General features: G+C 44.4%; 1 protein-coding gene across 8 annotated transcripts in view; it reads left to right on the top strand.

Annotated features, from left to right (window-relative positions):
- The window catches only part of MYRIP (myosin VIIA and Rab interacting protein), a 392,721-nt gene that overhangs the window by 352,301 nt on the left and 13,492 nt on the right, over positions 1–26,928 (top strand). For 7 of the 8 annotated variants that reach the window (XM_032345061.1, XM_032345144.1, XM_032345567.1 and 4 more), the window contains one exon: positions 23,837–24,031. The exons of the other annotated variant lie outside the window; for it this stretch is intronic. In XM_032345061.1, the coding sequence (XP_032200952.1) occupies positions 23,837–24,031 (195 nt within the window). The remainder of the gene's footprint in view (positions 1–23,836; positions 24,032–26,928) is intronic. 8 annotated transcript variants of the gene reach the window in all.

Here is a 26,928-nt window from a genome sequence, read left to right as displayed (position 1 = left end):
GAACCCCTGGCAGAAAGGAGGGGTCCTAGGCCTCTACCCCACAATCAGTGCTCTACCCCCATTCTTTCCTCTACAGCTTCTCCAAGCACATCCCTATAGACTTGGCTACTGGACAGTCAGGCTATCCCTACTGCTTCCAGTGGAAGAGAAGGAAGCTAACATTTGTTGAGTGCTTATGTTAATGAACTCATTTCATAAAAACCCTTTGAGGGACACCTGGGTGGCTCAGTGGGTTAAGCCGCTGCCTTCAGCTCAGGTCCTGATCCCAGGGTCCTAGGATCGAGTCCCGCATCGGGCTCCTTGCTCAGCAGGGAGCCTGCTTCTCTCTCTGCCTCTACCTGCCACTCTGCCTGCTTATGTGTGCGCGCCTTCTCTCTCTGATAAATAAATAAAAAAAAAATGTTTAAAAACCCTTTGAAGGTCATGCAGAGGCTTGTCCTGAAGGCACTTACGCAAGGCCCATAACTAGTCAGCTTCAGAGCTGGGGCTGCATCCCAGACATGCTTGGCCTCAAATCACAGGTCCCTTCTTTACTATGACGAGCTGTCTCTTCTGTAATCAGATAAGGTCTTGCCTGGAAACATGTAGATTTCTTGGCACTCCTGGTCAGTTTTTTCCCCTCTTCTGAGAGTACATTATATAAGCTATCAATTTCCTGGTAGTGCACATGAGTGGGGGAATGAGCTCCTTCATCTGTACAACAGCCAAGCTGGGGGAGGAGCCAGGCCAAGCCAGCAAAGAGCACGGATATGGCAAGAGCCGGCCAAGAGCCAGCTGGGGGCCCTCTTCCACCACCGAGCCCCTGAGCCCTCCGACAGCTCAGACTCTGCGTCTCATTCATTCCCATTCCACCATCCAGAGCCACTGAATCCTCCTACTCCTCAGTCTGTCAGGTCCTCTGCCCAAGGGCATGCACACATCTGTCCCCTGCCATGTCTGTAGGCTGGAGGCCGGAGCATGGCCTTCACAGGCAACCCCTCCCTGGGATGTGGGCTCCAACCCATCGCTTCCTCCATGGTAATGGGCTCTGCTCCTCTCTGTTACTTGAACCAGTATCCCATGACAGTCACATTTGTCTGCCAGAACTCAGAGCCAGATGGTAACTGAGGAATATCATGGTATTTTTTACAATGCCTCTGCATCCTACTGGCTTTGCTGCCTGATGGTCACAAGGCTCCCCACAGGCCTGCTGTTCCAGCAGCCCACCAGGCCATGATGAGTCATGGACTCCCAGCCCCTGTCAGCCTGCAGGCCTCACCTTCTGGAAGCAGAGCAGCCAGTCTGCACTGTGCTCTCTTGGGTAGAACGTGAACAGGGAAAGGAGGAGCCAGGGCAAGAAAAATCTAAGATAAGCCCCCGTTCTGCCCCGTGCCCTCACTGAGCACGAAACTAGGAGAGTTGTTTTTATTCAAGCTCCCAAATATGTCGGTTTCTCAAAACTTAAGTCTTCCCCTCGCCTACCATGAATCAGTGCATTAAAATATCCATCAGCTATCATTTATTGTATGTAAAAATATAGGGAGCAAACTGAGAAAGATAATTAACATATTTTCCTCATCAGGCATGGTTTACTCTGGGATGGGAACACAGAAATACAGGTTTATATCTTCACTATTATTTAGAAGCAAAAGAATATAGAGATAGGCTTCAAGATAAAACTGAATTCAAAATGCAGCCATGCAATTTGCAAACTCTGCAAACTTTGGCTAGTGCTTAGAACAAGCCAAGGTGATTTCTTGCCTCCCGCTGAACCCTGTTCCCCAGCTGCTCTCCCTGTCCCTCCAGTCCGTGCATGACTACTCCAGTTCTTCCTCCACTCCACAGCCACAACTGCCCTGCAGTCCCTGAGCTTGCTCCCAGCACTGAGACAGGCCCTCACCTGCTGTGCTTTTCAGCTGATCCCTGGGACTCAGCCCTGGGCCTCATGGTTGATTGCATAAACACATCTTGGCCTCATCTGTAAAATGAGGATAATCGTACTCCCTGATAGAGTTGTGAGGGTTGAATTTTACAGCATGGTGCTTAGCACATAGCAGGAACCCAGCAAATACCGGATCCCCTATAAACCTCATGGCTGTGAGTTAACATCCATCTTCAGGTACTGAAGCAACAACTTAATACCTATTTCAATTTGACACCTGGCATGTCTAACATAGGTCTGTAACCACATCTGGGGCTTTGTCGTGCTAGGTAGAATATAAGTGGGAAGGCACTACATGAGAATGTCCCATGTTCCCATCTTCAGTATCAGAATAACTGTGACTGTGGGCCAACCACGACTGATTTGTACAGCATGTGTGCACACACGCACACACACACACACGTATGGCTGGCACATGGCATGGTTTGGGAGTGGAACTGGGCTCGTGTAATGATTTCAGAAGTGGTCAGTGCTCCCCTGATCTCTTTACTCTAGCAGTGCATACTGGCCCAAAGTCTAGCCGCTTGAAGACCCCTAATGTAGCAGGAGCTTTTCTTCCTCTGCAAAAGTCAGGCTGAAAGGGAGAGCGAGAACCCCAGCTGGGAGCAGCCCTAACTAGTAACCACCAAGAAGAAAATCAATACCCCAGCTGTTTGGCCTCTGTGGGCGTGGTGACTCTGGGGCAGAGCTGCATACTGACTCCCCGAGTTCCCCAGCCACCCGAGCTCTAGGCACCCAACACGATGAACAGTCCTCCTCGACTCCCTTCCCTCCCCTGCCCCCACATGCCCCTCCTCCACCATCTCCACCCCTATTTCCAGGGATCGCCTCCCGCATGAACTAAATCCCTGTCTCACATCTGCTTCTGGGTGAAACCAGACTAAGTTGGTAACTAAACAGGAGAAATGCATGGTCCCCAGTTCACAAATCCTTCAGTGCTGTGTAGGCAGCAAAGAAATGCCAATGCCCAATTGGCTGCTAATTGCCTTTGCTTTATTAAGAGGAGCCTTGCCTTATGCAGAGAGAGGTTTGCTCAGCCTTCACTGTCCCCCTGCCTCCCACAATGGCCCTGCTCTCTGGGAGCCAAAGCGGAGGAATGCACATGTTCCCACAGACACTGGATATCAGTGGCTGTTTAGTGTCTTTAGTATGACAACCCACATAAGAACCGGGGCTTTAGAATCCTGCCCAGCAGCGAAGAACCATTTTAGAAACATGCTTTATCTTGACTGAATTCAGTCCTTTGCTGTAGGCAAACTTGTCCTATAGATGGCTCACTTTCTCTGGGGGTTGAAGGGATGGTACCTACCATCTGAATTTTAACCAATGGAAGAACACACTTGCAGAGCTAGAAGGAAGCCCAGAAACCTCTTGGGTGCTGGATTCCCAAAGAATCATTTTGTTCTTGAAGTCATTTTATTCCATCAAAGCTTAGGGGGTCAACCCCCTAAACCATGTGATCCTTAGAGCCCAGAAGTGAGCACCACTTCTACCACTGGGCAGATGGCCATGCCAATGGTTCTGGGAGAAAGTCCTGGCCAAAGCAGTTCTTAGAAGGGTCTGCGTCTAGGTATGCAAGGGCAGCATTCCTGAAGGAGCAAAGAATGGCCAAGAGTTTGGAGACTACGTTCAGGGGCTGGATTTCCCACAAGTCCGTAATCTTCCCAGGCTTAGAGCAGTGGTCCCCCAGGTCCCTTCTGGCTCTCTAACCCCCTGATTCTAGAAATGTAACAGATTAGATTGATTTTTTTTTGTTTCCTGACCTAAGTATCCTTTATGACACTGTTTATATGACAAAAGATGTCCCATGTATCGAGCTCTTGGAATATGAATGTCTGTTGAAGGCCCAGATTAGTTAGTTCTTGCATTATAGTAAAATTTGTATAGCTGGTGTCCTGAAAGCATTTTATTTAAAGTGCTTTGTTTATAACCATAAGAAGTAGCTGGATCATTGGGCTTTGCTTTCACAGGGGAGTCACAGACCAGCAGATAGCTCCCATATGCATAGTTTCACGGAATAATTCTCATCATAAGTATTAAGAGTTCCCTAAATTATTATATGTCTTTCTTCCCAAACAAGAGATGAATTTATGCATCTTCTTCTGTCTGCTCATTTACTAACACCAAGGAACAGAGATACATAATCCTGGTCAGTGATCAAGGAGACAGGTCTCTTGACTATTCCAACATACCCAGAGCCTTTTGTTTCTGAATTTTAATGTGCTCATGAAAACCTTTTTGTTGATATCAGTGTTAACATAAAGTCAACTGTACCTGTATGTGTCTCACCCCTGTAAAATAACACACGTTCATGTAAGGATTCAGTGTCTTTCATCCCAGGTCACATTCTGTTTCAGAGTGTCTTCATCTCTAGTTGGTGCTAGAGAGAATATAGTGTTAGGTACTGACTTGTATCTTACAAGTGATTGATCTCAGTAGGCCTATGCCTGTTGAAGAATTAACACCTCTTTTCTAACTCTCCATTTTTTTTTAAGATTTTATTTATTTATTTGACACAGAGATCACAAGTAGGCAGAGAGGCAGGCAGAGAGAGGAGGAAGCAGGCTCCCTGTTGAGCAGAGAACCTGATGCAGGGCTTGATCCCAACACCCTGGGATCATGCCCTGAGCCAAAGGCAGAGGCTTTAACCCACTGAGCCACCCAGGCACCCCTCTAACTCTCCATTTAACTGTTGCCTTGGGTGGCGGGGGCGGGGTACGGGGAGGAAGCTTTAACTGTTCACTTAGAGCCACAGCTCTTATCCATAGGGCTTGAACAGGTGACGGGGGACAAAGAAATGTGGAGCAGGGGTATCCATAGGAGGTCTGAGAAAGCCTCAGAATCCCTGAGGATTCTCTCCTGAAGTCAGTCTGTAAAGACTGGAGGAAGTGACTACTACTTCAAATGCTAAGATAGCTACACACAACTTAAAGGAAAATGAAAAACCAAGGAAATATGACACCATCAAAAGATCACAATACTCTTCCGGTAACTGACCTCCCAAAATGGAGATCTGTGATTTACCTGATGAAGAATTCCAAATAGGTTTTTAAAGCAAGCCAATGAGCTATGAGAAAACACAGAAAGTCAATTCAACAAAATTAAGAAATCAATGCATAAAACAAAATGAAAAGTTTAACAAAGAGGTAGAAATCATAAGAAGGAACCAAACAGAAATTCTGGAGCTGAGGAATACTATGAATGAAATAAAAGGTGCAATAGAGAGTATCAAGAGCAGAATGGATTGAGGAGAAGAAAGAACATGTGAAGTAGGAGACAGGACCTTGGAAATTATGCAGCCAGAGGAGAACAAATGAAAAAGAGTGAAGAGAGCCTATGTGAACTATGGATACCATCAAGAGAAGCAATCTGAATTATTAGAGACCAAGAAGGAGAAGGAAGAGAGAAAGGGGCAGAAAGCCTGTTTTTAAAAAATGATGAGGGTGCCTGGGTGGCTCAGTGGGTTAAAGTCTCTGCCTTCGGCTCAGGTCATGATCTCAGGGTCCTGGGATTGAGTCCCGCATCAGGTTCTCTGCTCAGCAGAGAACCTGTTTCCTCCTCCCTCTCTCTCTGCCTGCCTCTCTGCCTACTTGTGATCTCTGTCTGTCAAATAAACAAATAAAATCTTTAAAAAAAAAAATGATGGTGAGGGGTGACTCAGTTGGTTAAGTGTCAGATTTCAGCTCAGGTCATGATCTCGGGGTCCTGGGATCGAGCTCCATGTCAGGATCCCTGCTTGAAACTGGTGGAGAGTCTGCTTCCCCCTCTCCCTTTGCTCCTCCTTCCCATGCTCTCTCTTGCTCTCTCTCAGTCTCTGTCTCTCAAATAAATAAAATAATAATAATAATGGTTGAGAACTTCTGAGCAGAGTTTTGACCATCCAAAGCTTATGAGCTTCATGAAGCTCATAAGTCCTCAAAGAGGTTAAACTCAAAAACTTTTTTCTCTAAGACCCACCCATAATAAAACTAGCAAAGATGAAGGACAAAAAGAGGATCTTAAAAACAGCAAGAGAAAAGAAACTTACCACTTATAAAGGAATCTTCATAAGGCTATCAACAGATTTCTCAGCAGAAACCTTACAAGCCAAGACACAGTGGAATGACATACTCAAAATGCTGAAAGAAAAAAATAATCCTGCCAACCAAGAATACTTTATCTGGAAAAGTTGTCCTTCAGAAATGAAGTACAGATGACCTCATTCATTCCCAGACACACAAAAGTTGAACAGGTTAAGCAACACTAGATCTGCCTTACAAGAAATGCTAAAGTTCTTCAAGCTGAAATGAGAATGAGCTAATTAATAATATGAAGGCATGGAAATATACAATGCACTGATAAAGGTAAATATATAGCCAAGTACAGAATACCCTAATACTGTAATATGGTAGTGTGTTAAGTACTTAATGCCAGTAAAAAGATTAAAGGACAAAATATGAAAAATAACTATAGCTACAATAATTTGTTAAAGGATAAAATATAAAAAGAGGTAAATTGTGACATCAAAAACATAAAGGGGGAGAGTAGAATGTAGTTTTGTATGCTACTGAAGTTGTTATCAGCATAAAATAGATCATCATATCTATAAGACGTTTTGTGTAAATCTTATGATACAAGCAAAATCTACCATAGATACACAAAAGATAAAGACACGGAAGTCAAAGCATACCACTACAGAAAATCATCAGTCACAAGGAAGATGGCAAGAGAGGAAGAAAGGAACAAGAGAACAATAAAACAGCCAGAAACCAATTAATAAGATACATTAATTAGTCCTTACCTATGAATAGTTACTCTAAATATAATAGTCACTCTAAATTCACTAGTCAAAAGACATAGAGTAGCACTATGGATAAAAAAAAAAAGACCCAACTATCCACTGCTTACAAAAGACTCACTTCTGCTTTAAGGACACATATAGGCATAAAGTAAAGGGATGGAAAAAGATATTCTACGAAAATGGAAACCAAAAGAGAACAAAGGTAGTTTTAATTATATCAGACAAAATAGACTTTATTCAAATGCTGTAATGAAGCAATGTCATTATAAAATGATAAAGGGGTCAATTCATCAAAAATATATAAAAATCATAAATATGTATGCATCTGGTATTGGAGCATCTAAATATATTAAGCAAATACAAACAGATCTGATAGGAGAAATAAACAACAATACAGTAGGGGTAGGGGCCTTCGGTACCCCACTTTGAACAGTGTATAAATAATCCAGAGAGAAGATCAATAAGGAAATGTTGGACTTGAACTATATTTCAGACCAAAAGGAACTGAAATATGGAGATATATATATATATCTATATATATGTAGATATATATAGATATATATATATATCTCCATATATTATATCCATTCCAACCAACAAAAGCAGAATGCACATTCTTTGCAAGCTTACATGGGAAATTCTTCAGGATAGAACATATGTTAGGTTACAAAGCAAGTCTTAACAAATTTAAGAAGGTTGATATCATACTAAGTATATTTTCCAACTATAGTGGTATAAAACTAAAAATTAGTAACAGGAAGAAAACTGGAAAATTCACAAATATGTGGAAATTATATAACACACTCCTAAAAAATCAATAGGTTAAAAAAACAAATCAAGGGGTGCCTGTGTGGCTCAGCCAGTTAAGCATCTGTCTTCAGTTTAGGTAGTGATTGAGCCCCATGTTAGGGTCTGGGCTTGGAGGGGAATCTGCTTTTCCTGCTCCCTCTGCCCCTCATCCCCTCACCCACTTGTGCACTTACTTGCTCACTCACTCTCTCAAATAAACAAAATAACATATTTTTAAAAAATAACAAAGTAATAAAATAAATCAAAAGGGCAATAAAGTCTTCAAACAAATGAAAATGGAAACCAAATATATCAAATCTTATGGGATGTAGCAAAAGCAATTCTAAGATGGAAGTTTATAGTGATAAATGCCTACATTAGGAAAAAAAAATCTCAATAAACAACCCAACTTTACACCTCAAGAAACTAAAAAATAAGAACAAACTAAACCCAAAGTTAGCAGAAGAAAGGAAATAACAAAATACAGAACAGAAACAGATGAAATAGAGACCAGGAAAACAATAGAAAAGATCAATGAAACTCGAGTTGGTTTGGGGGGGAAAAACAAAATTGACAAAATTTTACCTAGACAACTAAGGAAAAGGAGAGCAGATTCAAATAAGTAAAATCAGAAATGAAAGAGGAGACATAATAATCAATATCAGAGAAATATAAAGTACCCTGAAAGAACACTATAAACAATTGTATGCCAATGAATTGGACAACCTAGAAGAAATGGATAAATTCCTAGAAATGTGCAACCTACCAAAATTGAATCACGAAGAAATAGAAAATCCAAATAAACCAATAATGACTAAGAAGACCGAATCAGTAATCAAAAATCTCCCAGGACAGAAGTGCCCAGGACAGTGACTCATTCTGCCAAATATTTAAAGAAACATAAATGCCATGCTTTTTTTAACTCTTCCCAAAAATTGAAGAGGAGAGAATACTCCCAAACTCATTCTATGAGGCCAACATTACCCTTTTACCCTAGCCAGATAAGGACACTAGAAACTACAGGTTAATATCCCTGATGAATATAGATGCAAATATTCTTGACAAAATATTAGCAAACTGAATTCAATAATACATTAAAGAATTATACAGCATGATCAAGTGGGATTTATCTCTGGGATGCCAAGATGGTTCAACATATACAGATCAATAAATATAATATACTACATTAATATAATGAAGGATAAAAATCATGATCTTCTCAATAGAAGCAGAAAAAAGCACTTGACAGAATGCAACACACTTTCGTGATAAAAACTCTCAATAAATTGTGTGTAGAAGGAACATCCTCAGTATAACTCACAGATGACAAGCCCATAGCTAACATCATACTCAATGGTGAAAGACTGAAAGCTTTTCCTCTTTTACAAGGGCGCCCACTCTCATCATTTCTCTTCAACATAGTAGAGGAAATCTTACACAAAATAATCAGTCAGGAAAAAGAAATAAAATGCATCCAATTTGGAAAGAAAGTAGTAATTGTCATGTTTGGAGGCAATATGTATGATCTTATACAGAGAAAATCCTGAAGACTCCAAAGAACTGTTAAAACTAATCAGCAAATTCAGTAAATTTGCAGAATACAAAATCAACATACAGAAGTCAGTTTTTTTTTATATACTAACAAGGAAATATCTGTAGAAGAAATAAAATAATCCCATTTGTATTTGCATCAAAAACAAAAGAATACTTGGGAATAAATTTAATCAGGAAGGATTGCTTGGGTGGCTCAGTCATTAAGCATCTGCCTTCGGCTCAGGTCATGATCCTGGGGTCCCGGGATGGAGCCCTGCATCAGCATCCCTGCTCAGCGGGAAGCCTGCTTCTCCCTCTTCCAACCCCCCCCTGCTTATGCTCCCTCTCTCACCATGTCTCTCTCTGTCAAATGAACAAATAAAATCTTTTAAAAAAAATTTTAACCAGGAAAATGAAAGACCTGTACTCTGAAAATTATAAGACTTTGAAGAAAGAGATTGAAGAAGACACAAACAATGGGAAAATACCCCATGTCCATGGATCAGAACTAATTTTGTTAAAATATACACACCATAAAATCCTTCTATAGAATCAATGCAATTCCTATCAAAATTTTATTAAAATTCCAATGATGTTTTTCACAGAAATAGAAAAAAGCAATCTTAAAATTTGTATGAAACCACAAAAGACCCCAAATAGCCAAATCAATCCTGAGAAAGATGAACAAAACTGGAGGATTTGCATTCCTGATTTCAAACTATGCTTCAGTGTCATAGATGTCAAAATAGTATGGTACTGGCATAAACAGAGACATACAGATCAGTGAAAGAGGTTCAAGAGCCCAGAAATAAACCCTCATATACTCAATTGGGAATACTCAATGCTAAAAAGATAGTCTCTTCAATAAATAATATGGGAAAACTGGATTATCTCATGCAGAAGAATGAAATTGGACCTATACCTTACATTATTCACAAAAATTAGCCCAAAATGAATTAAAGACTAAAGCTCCTCAAGAAACATAGGGAAACATCATAGGGAAACATAGGGAAAAATAATACGAGAAATAAATAAGTGAAGCTACATCAAACTGAAAACTCTTGTACAGCAAAAGAAACAACCAATGAAATGGAAAAGCAACCAACAGAGTAAGAGAAATTATTTGCAAACCTTATATGTGATAAAGGTTAGTATCTAAAATATATAAGGAAGTCCTACAACTCAATAGGAAAAAGTGAACAACCTAATTTAAAAGTGGGCAGAGGGGGTGCCTGGGTGGCTCAGGCTGAAGCCTCTGCCTTCAGCTCATGTCATGGTCTCAGGGTCCTGGGATCAAGCCCCGTGTTGGGCTCTCTGCTCAGCAGGGAACCTGTTTCTCTCTCCCTCTCTCTCTGCCTGCCTCTCCGCCTACTTGTGATCTCTCTCTCTGTGTGTGAAATAAATAAATAAAAGCTTTAAAAAATAAAAATAGAAAAAATAAAAGTGGGCAGAAGACCTCAACAGACATTTTCCCAAAGAAAGCATACAAATAAACAATAGATAGGGACATGAAAAGATGCTGATAGAAAAGACACCTGTTAGAATGGCTGCCATCAAAAAGAGAATTGAAAACAAGTGTTAGTGAGAATATGGAGAAAAGGGAACCCCTGGGTACACAGCTGGTGGGGATGTAAATTGGTACAGGCGCTGTGGAAAACAGTATGGAGGTTTAACTACCATGTGGTCCAGTAATGTCCAGTAATATCTGGGCATATATCCAAAGGAAAGCAAATCAGGATCTGGAGGAGATATCTGCTCTCCCGTGTTTAAGGCAGCATTATCCTGTAGCCAGGATATGGAAACAATCTAAGGATCCACCTACAGATGAGTGGGTAAAGGAGATGTGGCATATATGTACAATGGAGTATTATTCAGTCTGTGAGGAATAAGGAACTCTTGTCATTTGTGACAACATGGATGGACCTTGAGAGTGTTATGCTAAATGAAATAAGTCAGAGAAAGACAAATACTGTATGATCTCATATGTGAAATCTAGAAGAGGTGAACCCATAGACACGGAGAGTAGAGTAGTGGTTGCCAGGGTCTGTGGGATGGATGAAAGGGGGAAGTGTTGGTCAAAGAGTTCAAACTTCCAGTTACAAGATGAGTAAGTACTGGGGAACATAGCATAGTGACTGTAGTTAATAATACTGTATTATATAGTCCGAAGTTGCTGAGAAAGTAAATCTTAGGTGTTCTCACCACACACCAAAAAAATGGAGATTATAAGAGATGATTGAGATGTTAACTAACCCTATTATGGTAATCCTTTCACAGTGTATAAGTGAATCAAATCATCCTGTTATACATCTTAAATTTACACAATGTTATGTCTCAATTGTATCTCAGCAAATCTTGGTGGGGTGGTGAGACATGTTCATCCTTCAAAAGCCATAAAGTTAAAAGGCAAACAATAACTGAGAAGACATATTGCTTAAATACATAATGGGCAAACAATTACTTAGCCTCATAATGCTAATGGGTAAAAAAGGCAACGCACATGAGCAGGCAATCCACCAAAAAAAAAAAAAATGTAAATGACCAATAAGCATGTGAAAAAAATATTTAGCTTAAACTGTATTTTAGCTGTATCTAATTCAAGATGTAGCTCAGAACTTAGCATATGGTCTGCACATTCATCTTTCCCATTCAACAAATGCACAGTAAGATGCTGAGAAGACGGCCATGAACAGGGCAAAGTTCATCATTTGTTTAGATGAGCAACAAAAATGCAAATTGAAATACCGAAATGTCACTTTGCCTAACAAATTGGATGACTAAAAAGAATCATAACCAACGTTGCTCGGAGTTCAGGGAAAGAGGCAGTCTAATGCACACAAAATAGTAGGAGCCCACGTTAATGTGCTGGGAACTGGGTAAGTCCAAGCCATCAGAACAGGCACACCCTTTGATTCAGCAACTGTACTTTGCATCCTTTATCCTATGGAAAAACTGAACAAGCCGCCCAGGGTACACCAATGCAATCCATCAAGCATTGCATTATTCTTGTAGGGAAACAATGACCTAAATGTCCAACAATAGGGACTCTTGGCAAAATGGAGGGGACAAGGTCCAGAAAACAGATAAGGCATCAGCACTGCAAGAGCAGACACATTTGGTCCAGATACAAGGAATTATGTAAATTTGATGTCAGAAGTTGGGAGAGGTTTTGTTTTATGCTCTGTATCGCCCCCCCATCTAGCCCCTGCTCTCTGAACTAAAAAGCAAGTCTGTCTTCTGAAGGCGAAGGGGTGGTAGAATTGACATTTCCAGATTGTAGAGAGACTTGAAATAACTCTTGCATAGAGTGGGAAAGGAAAGGCCAGAGATCATGAACATTTACCTGAGACACAGAGCCTGCAAAAGATTATAGAAACCTTGAACACAAATAAATGCAAAATAAAAACCCATTCTATTGGAAGAAATGGTCTGTTAGTAGCAGGTATATTCATAAATCCACATCATTGGATGTAATTACATAGTAGTACAGCCCAAGTGTCAATTCCAAGATTTACATTAGAACTCCTCGTGTCAGGGGCTTCTAGTTTAGTCATTAATCTGCAATGAAATTCATGGATGAATCTCAAACCAAGTTTGGGAGCTGGTGAGAGCAGATAAAATGGAAATGAATCCTCTCCATACTAGGAACAAAAAATAGGACATTAAAACTTTAGAAAACTGCAAGTCTCCAGGAAACATAGCTGTCTAATGGAAGAAAAGATAATGTAAAGGGGAATTCTTCCAAAATTAGGGCAGAAGCCTGATGTAAATCAAATCCAAATCTGAACCAGACATTTTTTTAACTTCTCAAAAGAAAGAAAACCTGATAGAAAAAAATCCAGAATAATTTAGACACATTTACAAAAAATAAGATCTGAATGAAGAGGACCCGTATTAAGATATTACAGTATACTTTAAAAGCACAGTAATTAAATTTGTGAGAGAGTGATACAAGCTATAATAAAATAGGCCAGAAGTACGATCTAGAATATGTTAAAATTTAACTCATGATTTATCTCATGATTCCCACCTACCTCTCACCCCCCGTCGGAGAAAGAAACTTCTTAATAAATGATGTTGGGACAAATATCCACTAGTTATTTGGGGGAGGGGAGGAGGTAGCGAGGGGGGGAAGGCCCTTAATTTTCCCTCCAGTGAAGGGAGGAATGGATCTTCCTGGTGTGCAGGCCCAACAGGACTTACAGGAGACAATCCCTTATGAGAAGAGGCCACACAGGCTCTAGAGATCGAATCCCTGTTCCTTTGCCATTTATTCAACAAATAGTTGTTGAGTTATTCCAAGAGATGCAGTACAGCAGGGATAAGAGAGAAGAGTTACCTGCCTCATGGAATTTACCTTCTATTGGAGGAGACAGCTGATAAATATGTAGACAGGTTCAGGGGATGATGTCAGATTGTGTTAAGGACTAAGAAGAAGGTGAGTCCAGGAAGGTCTTTTCGGACACCATTCTGACCAAGTGTCCCTTGGACTGAGGCCTGAAGGACAAGAAGGAAGAAGTCGGGGAAAATCTAAAGGAAGGTTCTTCTCGGCAGAGCAACACAAGAAAGACTTACAGTGGAAATGACCTGGACAAGTTTAAGGAACTGATGAAAAGAACCAGGGTGGTTGGAGCAGTATGGCAATGGGGAGGACAGTGAGAGGAGTGACGGGGGCCATGCGGAGAACCTCAGCTTTTATTCTGAGTGACATAAGGAGCACCTGGAAAGGTGTCCACAGAGAATGACAAGGAGGACCTTTTATTTACCAAGATCCCCCACGCTGCCAAGAGGTAAAAAGAATCACCTCCTTTCCCAGTGATCATGGAAGATGGTTTCACATCTCACTAGGCTTCTTCAGAAGTGAGCACGTGCCCCAGCAACCCCCCGGTTACTGCCAGCAGCAGGCAAACACTTTCAGTCAGTATCAGAAACAATTTTTCTGGAGAACAGCCAGTAAGTATGCAAAAGCAAAAAAGACTGGTGACCATGATCACCCCCTCTGCTGGGAAAGCAAGTCCTGCTTGCCAGACACCGACCAAGGCAGGTGCAGGCAAAGGTAATGGCCCCTTCATCCCCCTCTTTTGTCACCTCCACCAGTCACGAAGTGGCCTTCACTGGGTGTCAGTTGGCCGGCATTAAACAAGAACATGACCTCAGGAAAACATACAGACCAGGGAGTTTAATTCTGGATTGAAAGTGCAGAGTTTTCAAAAATTTACTTCTGTCATCACCATTAGGACAGCAAGTCATTTCTTTCATACATGGCCTTGACCATCAAACCCTAGATGATTTAGGCCCCAAACATTCCTAGAGGACAGTTCTCTAATCTCTATTATGGTTTGTAGTTTCGTTTTATTACATATGCGAATTTATTGTTCACACTCCAATTTCCTTCCACAATTCTGTGTCATGCTCTTTCGTCAAGTCACTTCAGGGACAGGGGTCTGTTCATGGAGGATGTATTTTGACAGGTTGTAGAGGCCTCGCCAGAGCGCCTTATGTCTTATGAGAGCTGAAACATATTTGCATTGAATTTTTCTAGCAGATTTCTGTGGAGTTTTTCTAGCAGATTTCTATGGAGTTTCTTTTCCTCCCTTTGAAAAGGGGTGGGGGGAATACATGAAATCAGGATAAATTTCCTTGTTTCCTCTTGGTAGTTTGATGGAAGCATTTCTTAAAGCTAACACAGCATCTGTAATATGGGACAGAAAAGTAATGAGGAGACCATGAAGTCTGGACCACGCTTAGAGCAGATTTCCTTAGAGACCACATTCCTTTTCACTGACTGTCCTTGCTGGCTCAATCCCAGGTAGGTTCAGGAAGGCTCAGAACCAGAGCTTGTCACTGGGGAGATCTCAAGCTCCGTAGTGTGGCTTGGTGGGTGGTGTGGCCAAAGCTTATTCTGCTGAATGTCAATGCAGCCCTTGTCTCGCTGACCTATCTATTGTTATTGATCTGATTATTCAGTATAATTCAGTTCCACAGTCACTTCCTACAGACCACTGGGTTCCAGGAATTATGTGCATAGGAGGTGGTGTGACAGGTGGGAAGGAGCGTGGGCTTCGGAGACCAAAGTCTCTGGGCTCAGATCCCAGCTCTGCATCTTCCCTGAGCCACAGTTTCTTCATCTCTAGAGATGGAATTAAAACATCAACCATGTCAGGTTGTTGTGAGGGCTAAATGTAATGATGAGAAGCCTGGAGTCCTAATGGCACCAGGACCCACATTAGCTCTGAGCTCGCTGCCTTCTTCCTTCTGTTCTCTCCTGGAGGGGTCTCAGGAGCAGCCTTCAGCAGGGGAGAAGTGGGGCCCCATGTGGGTTTTATGCAATGTGAGCTCCTGAAGGGCTTTTCTACGCTGCATGAGCACTACCCCTTTATGTTCAAAAAGGTCCTCAGAAGAGCCCCGGTGAAGCTTTTCCCCTGCATTACCTGGAAGGTCCACGATCTCCCATCAGCCCCCTGAGGAAGGTTCATTTATCACAGGCTCAAAGGAGAACAGGAGGACCTCACACCTCCACAATTTTCTCGTTTTTACCAACCCAGCTATGAAGGTTGTGTCCCCCTAATCTGCTCTGGTGACCTAACAGCAAAAATGACAGATTCAAGGGGTACATGAGTTGACTCAGTCATTAAGCATTTGCCTTCTGCTCAGGTCATGATCCCAAGGTCCTGGGATCTAGTCCCACATCGGGCTCCTGGCTCTGTGGGGAACCTGCTTCTCCCACTCCTCACCCACTAGTATGCTTGTGCGCTCTCTCTCTCTTTCTCTCTCTCAAATAAATAAATAAGTACTTTTAAAAAACCAATATAAAGACTAAAAGGGTGACCTGGAGCTTATTCCATCCTGGCCATTAGCAATCACTGTCTCTTGGATGGTCAGAAAGGATTTCTGCAATACTATATTTTCCCTTATTCCAAGAGCCCAGGGAACCCTTCTTTCTCTGCTGGTGTTGAAATCTCCTTACCAGTGTCAGTTTGTGCCAGCTCCCTGGGCTCACTCAGCTCAGCCGACTGGGCTCACAGCCCGTCTCGCTGCCTCCCTCCCCAGTCCACAGCCCCGACATGCTCTCAACTCTTTCCAGAAAAGTGCTCCTCACCCTTGTAACTCCCACACAGCTGCCCCACCCCAGGCCCCAGCAACCTTGAATTCCAGCTGCAGTAAGAGTTTCCAATGCTTTTCTCTGCCTCAGCTTCTCCCCAGCCCTTAATCTGTCCCTCCTCTCCCAGTCGGAACTGCCTTCCTACAAACATAGACCTCTCGAGGGGCCTGTGAGGAATCTGGGGATCAAAACCAGGCACATCTGGGTGCAAAGCCGGCTCCTTCAGAGCAGACCCCTCCCTAAGGCTCAGCTCCTCATCTGGGAGATGTGGTCATAGTACAGGCATCAGAGGGCAGTCAGGAGAGCTCAGGGAGGCAAGGCCAAAAGTGCTCATCCCAGAATTTGGCATGCGGTGAGTGGTCAGGAAATGCCAGCTCCTGAGAACAATAGCCACAAACCTGCTGTGGCACCCGCTTTCAGGGGGCACAAAACACAAACTCCTGAGTGTGGCTTTCAGGGCGCTGCCCTGCCCCCGTCTCCCTTCTTCTGTTTGTCATCCTTGTCATGCCCCAGGCTGCAGTGCCAGTCCCTATGGGGTCAAGGCTCCAGGACTGGTGTCCGAAAGACCTTCCTCGTCTTCGCTGTTTCTTAACTTCTTTCTTGTGCTTCCAGACCAACCCCAATGTCACAAAGTGGTGGGGCCCCTACAGATCCACAGCCCCCTGCTCACAGTGCAGGGCAGGGCCTGTCCTCTGCCACCTGCTGTTGGTCGTCATGTCCCTCTCCCCTTTCTGCTCTCTGAGGACAGGGATGATGGCTGACTGGCCTCTGCATCCCCTGCAGGGCACTGTGCCAGGGCCTGGCATGGGACAGACTCTTCCTCAAGGCTTGCATTTAATTAGTGCTGATGGGAAACAGCAGGTGATGTCTGAGGACCTGGTTGTTCAGTTTCCCAGATAGGCAATGACATCGCTTGTTTTTATTGCATGTCAGTACTCCCGGTTCGCTCTGCTCCCAGTCAAAGGGAAATACGTGTGTATGTATTTCCCAAAATACGTGTCTGTGCCTGGCAGGGGCGGGGGTAAGGGGTGGGCGGTCTGCATGTCCATGTCAGGTTGCCCATTGTCATTTCTTAGGACAGACCATTCTAGAGTCAGATACTACATTCTCCTTTTTTGTCATTAGGTTACCCCTTGTTTATGAAATTGTGGTGGTAGATAATACTAGGTCATGGTGGGTTTTTTTTCTTTTTAAAATATTATTTTTTTAAATATTTGATTTATTTATTTGAGGAAGAGAGTGAGTGAGAGAGAGCACAAGCAGGGTGAAGGGCAGAGGGAGAAGCAGACTCCACGCTGAGCAGGGAGCCCAATGCAGGACTCCATCCTGGGACTCCATGAACATGACCTGAGCCGAAGGCAGATGCTTAACTGACTGAGCCACCCACGTGCCCCTCTTTTTAAAATATTCCTAGTTTGTAAGAAAAAAACTAGGAAATGAAGAGAAGCAAAGTTTAACTTTCTTCAGTAAAGAACAGTGAAAAGCATTCTTCAGAACACAGGTAGGGGGGCGCCTGGGTGGCTCAGTGGGTTAAAGCCTCTGCCTTGGGCTCAGGTCATGATCCCAGAGTCCTGGGATCAAGCCCCGCATCGGGCTCTCCTCTCAGCAGGGAGTCTGCTTCCTCCTCTCTCTCTGCCTGCCTCTCTGCCTCTCTGCCTACTTGTGATCTCTGTCTGTCAAATAAATAAATAAAATCTTCAAAAAAAAAAAAAAAACACAGGTAGGCAAGGAAAGCTGTTTCGAGAGCATGGCATATAATGGAAGGCATCTGAGTCACCAGGCCATCGCCATTAACTGGTCCACCTAGAGAGAGTAGAGCAGGTGGGGGTGAGTGTTGAGGAGGGGATAACCCTGGACCCAGGCACTGTGTGGCCCCTTGACACATGCTATATAATTTACCCTCCAAAGTCTCTTGAGCTAGATGGTGTTACCTCTTTCACAGCGGGGTCTCAGAGAGGTTAAATCATTTGCCCCGGGGCGCCTGGGCAGCTCAGTGGGTTAAGGCCTCTGTCTTTGGCTCAGGTCATGATCTCAGGGTCCTGGGATCAAGTCCCGCATGGGGCTCTCTGCTCAGTGGGGAGCCTGCTCCGCCGACCCCTTCTCTGCCTGCTGTTCTGCCTACTTGTGATCTCTGTCAAATAAATAAATAAAATCTTTAAAAATAAATCATTTGCCCAAAATGTCACAGGCAGTGTAATCTAAATTTCCCAAACCTCGTGGTCTGGGGTATGCAAGAGAAGGTTACACTTACATCAGTCCTCAGTAGGAAGCCACAGGACGGCAGCACCCACGACCCTCCCCCCGTAGCAGTTGGGGGAAACTAGGGAGGCTTCTCCAAGCGTGCATGGACAGTCCACCCATAGGGGCCTGCTTGGGGCCTTTATAATTATCTAGGGAGGACAGCAGTGCCTCCCAGAGGACAGGCCTCACCAGGCCGCTGCTGCCCACATGCCTTCTCACAGACAGGTTCCAGAGCAGCCACGTCAAGGCCAACATATGACTTCCGTACCCAAGCACTTCTGCCCCCATGGGCCCTTTCCTCCATAGAACCCACTAACAAATCAAATTTTACAACTGTGAAGGTATAAAGATTAATATAGGAATATTATGAATTAAAACATGTTCCTGGACCTAAGAGTTCTTTTTTATCTTATTCTTTTTTCATTTAAAAAAAAATAAACATTTTATAGGCTCCTAAAAGAATGATGAGCAGTGGGCTCCATGCCTGCTGAGCCCAGTGGACAAGAGTGGGAGTCTTTTGCCAGAATGGGATCCTCTCACACACTGCCCACCCCTGTTTCATGGATTGGCCCATGGACCTCAAAGCCTACTGCCTCTTTCTTTATCTCACAAAAAACCCTAGTGCTCAGGTCCCTTCAGTCTCTACCTGTTTAGCTCTTCTATTCTTGTTATAGGCATTGGAACCGTTCCCAAGCTAGAAAAAATTTCTCTTCTGCCCCAGACGCCTGCATACGTCATTTAACCTGGAAGGCTTTTCTCCTTCCCACAATTGTATTTGATGAGATCATATCAAGACTTATATCAAGTCTAATAAATAGACAGCCAGGCCTCTGTCACAGCCTCGGTCCATCACATGCAGCCCGACATGGGATCTGTTTTGGCCCCGCTGAGTCAGGCAGACACACACTTGAGCCTGGGTGGAACCAGGCCTGGAATCAGGCCTCTGGCATCCAGAGTGTTCCCTCTCTGGAAAGCCAGGCATTTCACGCTCTCCCACTATTCGCGTTGGCAAGCTTGGGATATTCTGGTAAGGAGCATTCCTGTCTATTCCAGCTTGAAATGAGTCTGCATTTCTTTGTCCAACACAATGCTTTGAAATGAATGATGATGCCGGAAAAAAAAAAATCTCAGGAGAGTTTACAAGGATTGCTACTGATCAAGTATATCTATCATTTAGGCTGGAAACTGTCTTTTCTTTAGAACTCTGTAGACTCAGAATCTGTCCCCGGGAACACCTTGCATTCTGCTTGTCTTGGGCAAACGGTCTATAAGGAAGAGTAAATGAAAGAGGAATTTGTTCTGGCAGCATGTTTTATGTGAAGGGGGAGTACATGGGGACAGGATGGAGAGATCACCACAGCTAAAGTTTGTGGGGAGTGAGACAAAAAGGAAAGAAGTCTTGCTTCTCTCTGCAGTCCCTAGAGAGAAAAGCAGGAGACAGCTGGGGTTTATGACTCGGGTCCTGCCTTGCTCTTCTGCTTTCTTGGGCCCATTGAAATGGCCCCATAGCAGGACCCCAGCCCCAGAGTGATCCGTAACCTTCTGAAGGGTCTGCCTTGGTCCTGCTGTTGCTTACAGGCAGCAGGAAACATGACTCTTTGCTGAGGTTCCTTACTGTGCCGGCTCTGGTGAGTGATCAAGGGAATCGGAGTGCTTCTCATTACCTTCGGTATCCCGAGTATAGACTGTTTGGGTCAACCCCAGAGGTAGTGAGAGGTCACCATGATGGATTTGATGTTCCACATGGCTCTGGGACACAGACTGACCCTGGCAGGGCACACTCAGGCTCTCAGTAGTGACCACTGAGAACCATGCCCCAGCTGCTCCAAGCCATGGTGGCACACACCAAGCATTTAAAAAGGGAATCGCACGGGTATCTGGCGTTCATTATTCATTATTTAATTTGTATTTCTTTGATCACTAGAAGGTTGAATTTGTTATTGCATGGCCATTTCCATCCTATCATCTGTGGGGCCCTTGGCCTCAAGTGTCCTTGAGACCAACCTTCCTGTTCTGTAATTGCCCCTATGCTCTCTGCTAATGTCCACACTTTCACCTCTCCCTTCTTTGATCCCATGAAACTGTCACATTGAATCCATCTTATAATTACTCTCTGGAGTACCATCAGCTACATAATAGCTCTCTTTGGGCTCTCAAATTGTGCTTTGTTTGTGCCATTCAGCTCGGCCCTCCGGGGCTGTAAGCAACAAAGCAGAAGGATCCTTTAGCTATTCACTTCTCCCACACACAGGGCTTCCTGCCAGCACCCCGGTCCACACCAGCTTTTCATCTGAACAAAACCCTGTCCAGTGCTAAATATAGCTTTATTTAACATAATTGTACAAGGTGCTTTCTACTTTTAAATCTAGACTGGCCAGGGAGTGGGACATTTACATAACTAGCTGGTGTCAGCCCTGATTTCCTTTATTGGAGTGGTGAGGAAACTAAGGAACGGGGAGGTTTGTAGCCCTGCTCCTGTCATAGGACTAATTAAATCCCAGGTATCTTAACTTCCGGTAAGTCCACTGTTCACTCCCACCCCCCATATCCAAGCAAATAACCCAGTCCTTGGTTGTGGGCAAGGAGCCCCTGAATTCCTGCAAAGGCTGGTGGATGGCAGTGTGTACTTCCCCTCTGAGAGCTCACCCACCAGACTGGGGGAGGGGTGCTCCCGCCATCTGACTCACCAACCAGAGATCTTGTCCCGTTTGCATATACTTTTTTTTTTTTTTTTTTGCCACTACCCCCAGCTGGAGGCTAGTCAGCTTCTGAAGTGTTCCAGGGCTTTCCCCAGACCACAGAGCTTCCAGGTGAAGCTGTGGTGCGCTCTTCAACCCAGCTGCCAGGTACTGCCACATTCTGACTTAGTGGCAAAAGCAGATGCCTTCAGGGCACCTGAAGTATGTCTGCATGTCAAGTGGCTGGCGTAGGACTAGGCATGCCATGAGAGCGGTGCTTTACCCATTGTCCACTTTATCCCAGCACCTGGAACAGAGTCTGCACACCCTAGACCACCCCCAATAAAATATGTAGGGGGAACAGTGAGATCTGGCAAGTACGTGTCTCATGGAAGCCATTCTTGTTAAAAAGCACACCTCTGGGCAATATTTGGCTTCCAGCTTCCAACCCCTATGGTTGAATAAACAAGGCTATTTATGGATAGAATGGAACAATGACCACCAAGCAACAGCGATGCCCCGCTTATCGCTTTGATATAATGTGTTCGGTTGGAGTCAGGACGCAGGACCAGTTTAAGCACCTCTTAATCCTTCCCATTAATAACCTTGACCCTTTAACAATGTTGTCCTAATTGGAGACGTGTAAATTTTTACACTTTCCCTTCTAACTGTGCTGTGGTCTTTTTCTGAATCTCTTAGTCATATGCCTTTCTTTTCAAAAAAAAATATACAAAGAACACCCCTTTTACCAAATAAGGAACAGACTTTCTAAACACAAACTTATGTCCTGAGAGAAGGGTGACAAATCTGCTTTCATTCGTACAACGTCACTTTTTCTAAAATGGACTTAAGCAAATAGTGGCAGCTGTTTAGTGCCAAAAACATTTTGAGCCCGATTCATCTTCACGATCCGCCACAGCGAGTCACAGCATCCTGGATCACAGGGGACAGCCCCTGTTTCTCCTCCGGTGAAGCGTTGATCCTGGCTGTTCCCAGGGACACTGACCTTATTCCACTGGGTCTGTGTCATCGTCCTTCCATCCCATTCTCCCGACACCCCAGACCCATTTGTTTGGGTTTGTAGCAAAGTCCCCTGAACCAAAAGGAATGCGGCTCTTGGGTCAGCCAAGCAGCTGTTCTAGAGCAGACAGGCTGGATGGGGAGCCCTCTGGGCACACGTGCCTTAACCCTACAAAGGGTTGACAGATATGAGACCCTGTGCCTCAGCATAGAAGCCCAGAGTCAGCTTTTAGACTGTGACTTGTCACTTAAACACATCGAATCGGGAAGGGTATCAAAACATCCTCTAGCAAGTAGAATCTACTTGGAAGAATGGAAAATCAAGCAATAGCCATCATTAATATTTTAGCCAGGATATAATCAAGCGATAGCCATCATTAATATTTTAGCCACCATTAATATTTTGGTACCTTAGAAGGTACCAAAAGCATTAAAATTCCAGATTTTCTTGAAACATTTTACTGATAAATTGTAAACACACACACACACACACACCAGTCAGCAGCAGGCAATATTTGACTTCCAGTTTGCAAGCCCTTTGATGAGATAAATAAACTGGGTTCTAGATTGAAACCATTGCCATCCAGAAACACCAGACTCCAGCCTACTGCTTGATGTTCTGTCCTCACAAACTTAAAGATGTGGATAACTTTTTGTGGTGGCAGTGCCTCTCTCCATCAGTGACCTTGGCCCAGATCTGGACTGATAATAATTTTCAGTCCTGAATGTAAAAGCTTGTGCCAGTGAGGACTATATTCAGCTGCAAATAACAGAAAATCTGGCCAATAGTGGCTTCAATGGTAGGGGACTATTTTCCTCATGTAACAAGATGTTCAGAGGCAGGGGTGACTCACAGTGGTTCAGCTGATCTGCGGCTGTCTGGGCCAGGCTCTTTCAGGCTTTCTGACCCACCCTACTCAGCATTTTGGTATTTGTCACAACTGCACACCTGTGATCAAGGTAGTCAGGAGTGGGGAAGGAGGGCATCAGCTGGATCTATTCACCTGGTTAAGGAAACCAAAGCTTTCATTGAGACCCCTGCGCAAGCTTTCCTGCCAGGCTTACTGATCAGAATTGTGTGGCGGGACTACCCCTGGCTGTGAGAGATGAGGGAAATGGAGGGTTTCTCCATTCAGCCTCTATGGTCAAGCAGAGCAAGGGAAAATGGGCTTGACAACAGGTGTGAGGGAGCAAAACACACAGGGGCTACTGACACACAGCAGAGGAACTCTTCCAACACTCATTGTTCAGATGATGAAGCTGAGTTCTAGAAGTACACAGTAACTGGGTTAAGATCCCATCATCAAATGAAGTTAGAGCCAGATCTAGAACCCAGGTCTCTTAACACCCAGTCCAGAAGGCTCCCTAATGGACCAGCCAGGCTTGTGGTTGGACAGAGTCTGTAGCTGGAGCTGTATCAAAGAAGTCATCCTCCAGGAAATTAGCTTTGGTGATAAAACCACCAGCAGTGGACAGGGGATGGAATAGCCCCCCCTTGAGGTCGCCGTCTTCCCTGGAGGGGAAGGACAGTAGAGGGACAGAATCAAATAATTGTGTGTATCACAGAAGCCAGGCCACGTCAAATCAGGCGACCTCCAGGTGCCCTCCAGCCAGGTAGACTTTTCAGTTTCTCGTTCTTTTGGCACATCGACGTTTGTGTGTGTTATAATGGAATCAGTCTCATGATGAGCACCGTGATGATGTCAAATTTCCATGTCATTGTTAATGTGCTGTTCTTGTCTTCTCTTCCCTTCTGTTATTGGACCAAACAGAAGTATTCTGCTGTTTCTCTCTGCAACATCTCCACAGAAGTCTTGAAGGTCATCAATGCCACAGAGGAGCTGATAGCAGAGTCCTCAGGGCCCTTGGAGTTCCCACCTGTCCCTCCCGACAGAAAGAAGGGGACATTTCCTCTCGGGATAGACCAAGTGAGACTGGATGAGCAGCTGACTTCCCTGGAAGAAAACGTAAGACAGTGGGGATGTTCCCTGTCTAGGGCAAACCAGTGCAAATAAGAAACCAATGAAGGTGTAGCCCATCCCAAACAGTGCAGGGATGCATACACACTACCACCGTAGCAGATCTATTCCCAGGGAGGCACCGGGCTGGGTTCTCCAGAAGCAGACCTGGAAACGTGGGTTTGCATGCAAGTGATTTCCTTGGAAGTACTCTGCCAGGGAAGCTGGTTAGGGAATGGGGGAAGACGGGGAAAGGGAAAAAGTCAAGGGAAGGTGTGACTTTTTTTTTTTTTTTTTTTTTTAGATATTATCTGTCCGTTTGACAGAGAGAGAGAGAGAGCACACAAGCTGGGAGAGGGAAAAGGCTCCCCACTGAGCAGAGCCCAACATGGGGCTCAATCCCAGGATCATGACCTGAGCCAAAGGGAGACACTTAACCAACTGAGCCACTCAGGGGCCCCAACAAAGGTGTGACCTTAAAGGAAGAGTACCTTTGACCTGATCCAGCAGGAAGCAGTAGGGCGTCAGTTGCATCTCAGGGTTGTCCTGACTTGAGGCAAAGGAATTGGCCTTTCCTACAGCCAGCAGACGGTGTCTTCTTGTGGGGGTGGGGGGGGTGCAGAAACTGTAAAAGGGACCCAGTTGGGATCCAGGTGGAGCACTGCCACAGGGAAAGGGGGTGGTTGCCAACAGAATATAGGTCCCAAGTGGTCTACCCTGCTTCCAGGCTTGTGTGCTGGTAGTGGATTTTTCTAGTCTAACTTGGGAGGATGGAAAGGAGGTACCAGATTCTTACATATAAATATCCACACTCATTCTTGAGTGTTTTAATAAATTCCTGATGAGAATTTCCCAACACTCCAGACTAGGGGGTGGCACAGAGCTTGGGACAGTAGCCACTCGGGCCATAGTCTCTGTCACCAGTGGGCATAGCCCTGCCCATGGACTCAGGTAGTTCCATCTTTCCGGACCCAGCAGAGTCAACCCTGATTGTGGGGTGCTGTCATGAATACAGTTCTCAGAAATCAGGATCTGTTAGTACAGGTGATTTTTGCAAAAAGTTGGAACAACGAATCAAAATGACTCAAGGTTTTTAAAAAAATGCCAATAGTTGCTTTATCTTAAAAGTTAAAGACTCTCTCCCTTGGAATTCCCATAAAACCTAAGTAGAGGTCTGTTTGTCCCTTACCTCCCTGTACTGCCCTTTCTCTCCATTCATCTGTCCCCATTAGATTGGCACTAGTGACATTTTGGGTTCAATAATTCTTTGTTTTGGGGGGTGTCCTCTAGGTGAAAGATGTTCAGCAGCATCCCTGGCCTCTACCCATGAGATGCTGGTGACATCAAACTGTGACAGTCAGGGTGCCTGGGTGGCTCAGTCGGTTAAGTGTCTGCCTTCAGCTCAGGTTTTGATCCCAGAGTCCTGGGATCCCCACATCGGGCTCCCTTGTCTGCAGGGAGTCTCCTTCTCCCTTTGCCCCTCACCCCACTTGTGCTCTCTCTCTCTCCCTGTCTCTCAAATAAATAAATAAAATCTTTAAAAATAAAAAAGAAAGAAAAAGGAAAGGTAAAGAAAAAAGAAAAGAAAATGTTTATTAAAAAAATATGACAGTCAAAATGTCTTCAGGCATTGTCAGATATTGGAGGGGGAGAGGCATGGAGGCAGGAGCCCAGTCATCCCCAGATTAGGAATCCGCTGTATGAATCCCTGCAGAACACCATCTTTCCCCTGAGTAGCCCCAGCCCTTGCCCAGAGCTTGATGCGGAGGTGCTAGAAGAATGTTTACCTGATACATAGTTCAGTCGAATGAACTCCTTTTCTTGGAAAGAAATGTTTTATTGCTAACGTGGAGGGTCTCTGTTCTTTAAATATGTCTACAATACAGTTCTTTCAGTATTGATAGTTCTAAAAATAGCCTTAATCCTGGACACGCAGAGCAGAAAAAGTTAAAGTCAAGATATGGCTCACCAGGAAAGGGCTGGTTTTCTTTACCCAGTATTGTATTTTTTTAAAAATGCAATATGTGAAACATTCAGATTTAAGAGGTGACTGTGGGTTCCCAGGAAACACTTAAAGCAAAGACAACATGCCTTTTTTTTTTTTTTTCCTCCAAGGGGCATGTTGAAAATGCAGTGGCTTTGTGGGAGTTTTCCTTTTGTAAGAACATTTTATTATACACTATGTTTCTTTCCTTGGGTTCTTGAACATTTTCAGGTGGAAACACATCCACTTAACCCGCTGATGTGAGATGTCAGAAACCCCAGCAGGGACCAGCGCTCTAAGGCGGGGGGTTTGTAATTCCTTGCACCTCTGCTCCCCAAGAGTTAACTGCTTCTTCCCCCTCCCCCCTTCCCCCTTCCAGCTTTACACATCGCGCCTCAGAAAAACGTCTCCGTTCCTTTGAATTCTGTGGTTCTGAGTCAGAGAAGGACTGACTCTTCTCTTTATCTCTTTAGAGACAAAGATCACAGAGCCCCGGGGCCGGTTCTGCTCTGCGGTTTCCAGCACGGAATTCAGCGCAGCCGAAGGGCGGGGCTGATTCTCCGGCGGACCTCTGGGTGCCGCGGATATAATTAAACCGGGGCTTTTTGTCCGTCTGTGCTCTAAAGGGCGCTCCTTCGTTTTTCATTGTCCTCAGCGGCCCTGCTCCTTTGTGCCGAGGAGCCGGGAGTGCCAAAAATAGAACCGGAGACACCTACTCTCACCTTCTGGACATTGGCTACCACGGTTTCAGGAAGGGACTATTGTCTGAGGTGTGGGTAAGGTTCAGGGAGGCTATAGCCTGTAGCCCCAGAGAGTGGCAGTCGGAGCTGGGGCGGGGGTTGGGGGGTGGTTTCCACCCCTGGGCTGTGAGGTCCACGGAGAGCAGGAGCCTGGAGGAGCGCCGCCTAGTGGGAGCTGTCTC

The sequence above is a fragment of the Mustela erminea genome, chromosome 1, assembly GCF_009829155.1.
Source record: "Mustela erminea isolate mMusErm1 chromosome 1, mMusErm1.Pri, whole genome shotgun sequence".
NCBI classification, from domain to species: Eukaryota; Metazoa; Chordata; class Mammalia; order Carnivora; family Mustelidae; genus Mustela; species Mustela erminea.
The sequence above is the reverse complement of the archived record's forward strand: the minus strand, read 5'-3'. Positions and strand labels throughout refer to the sequence as shown.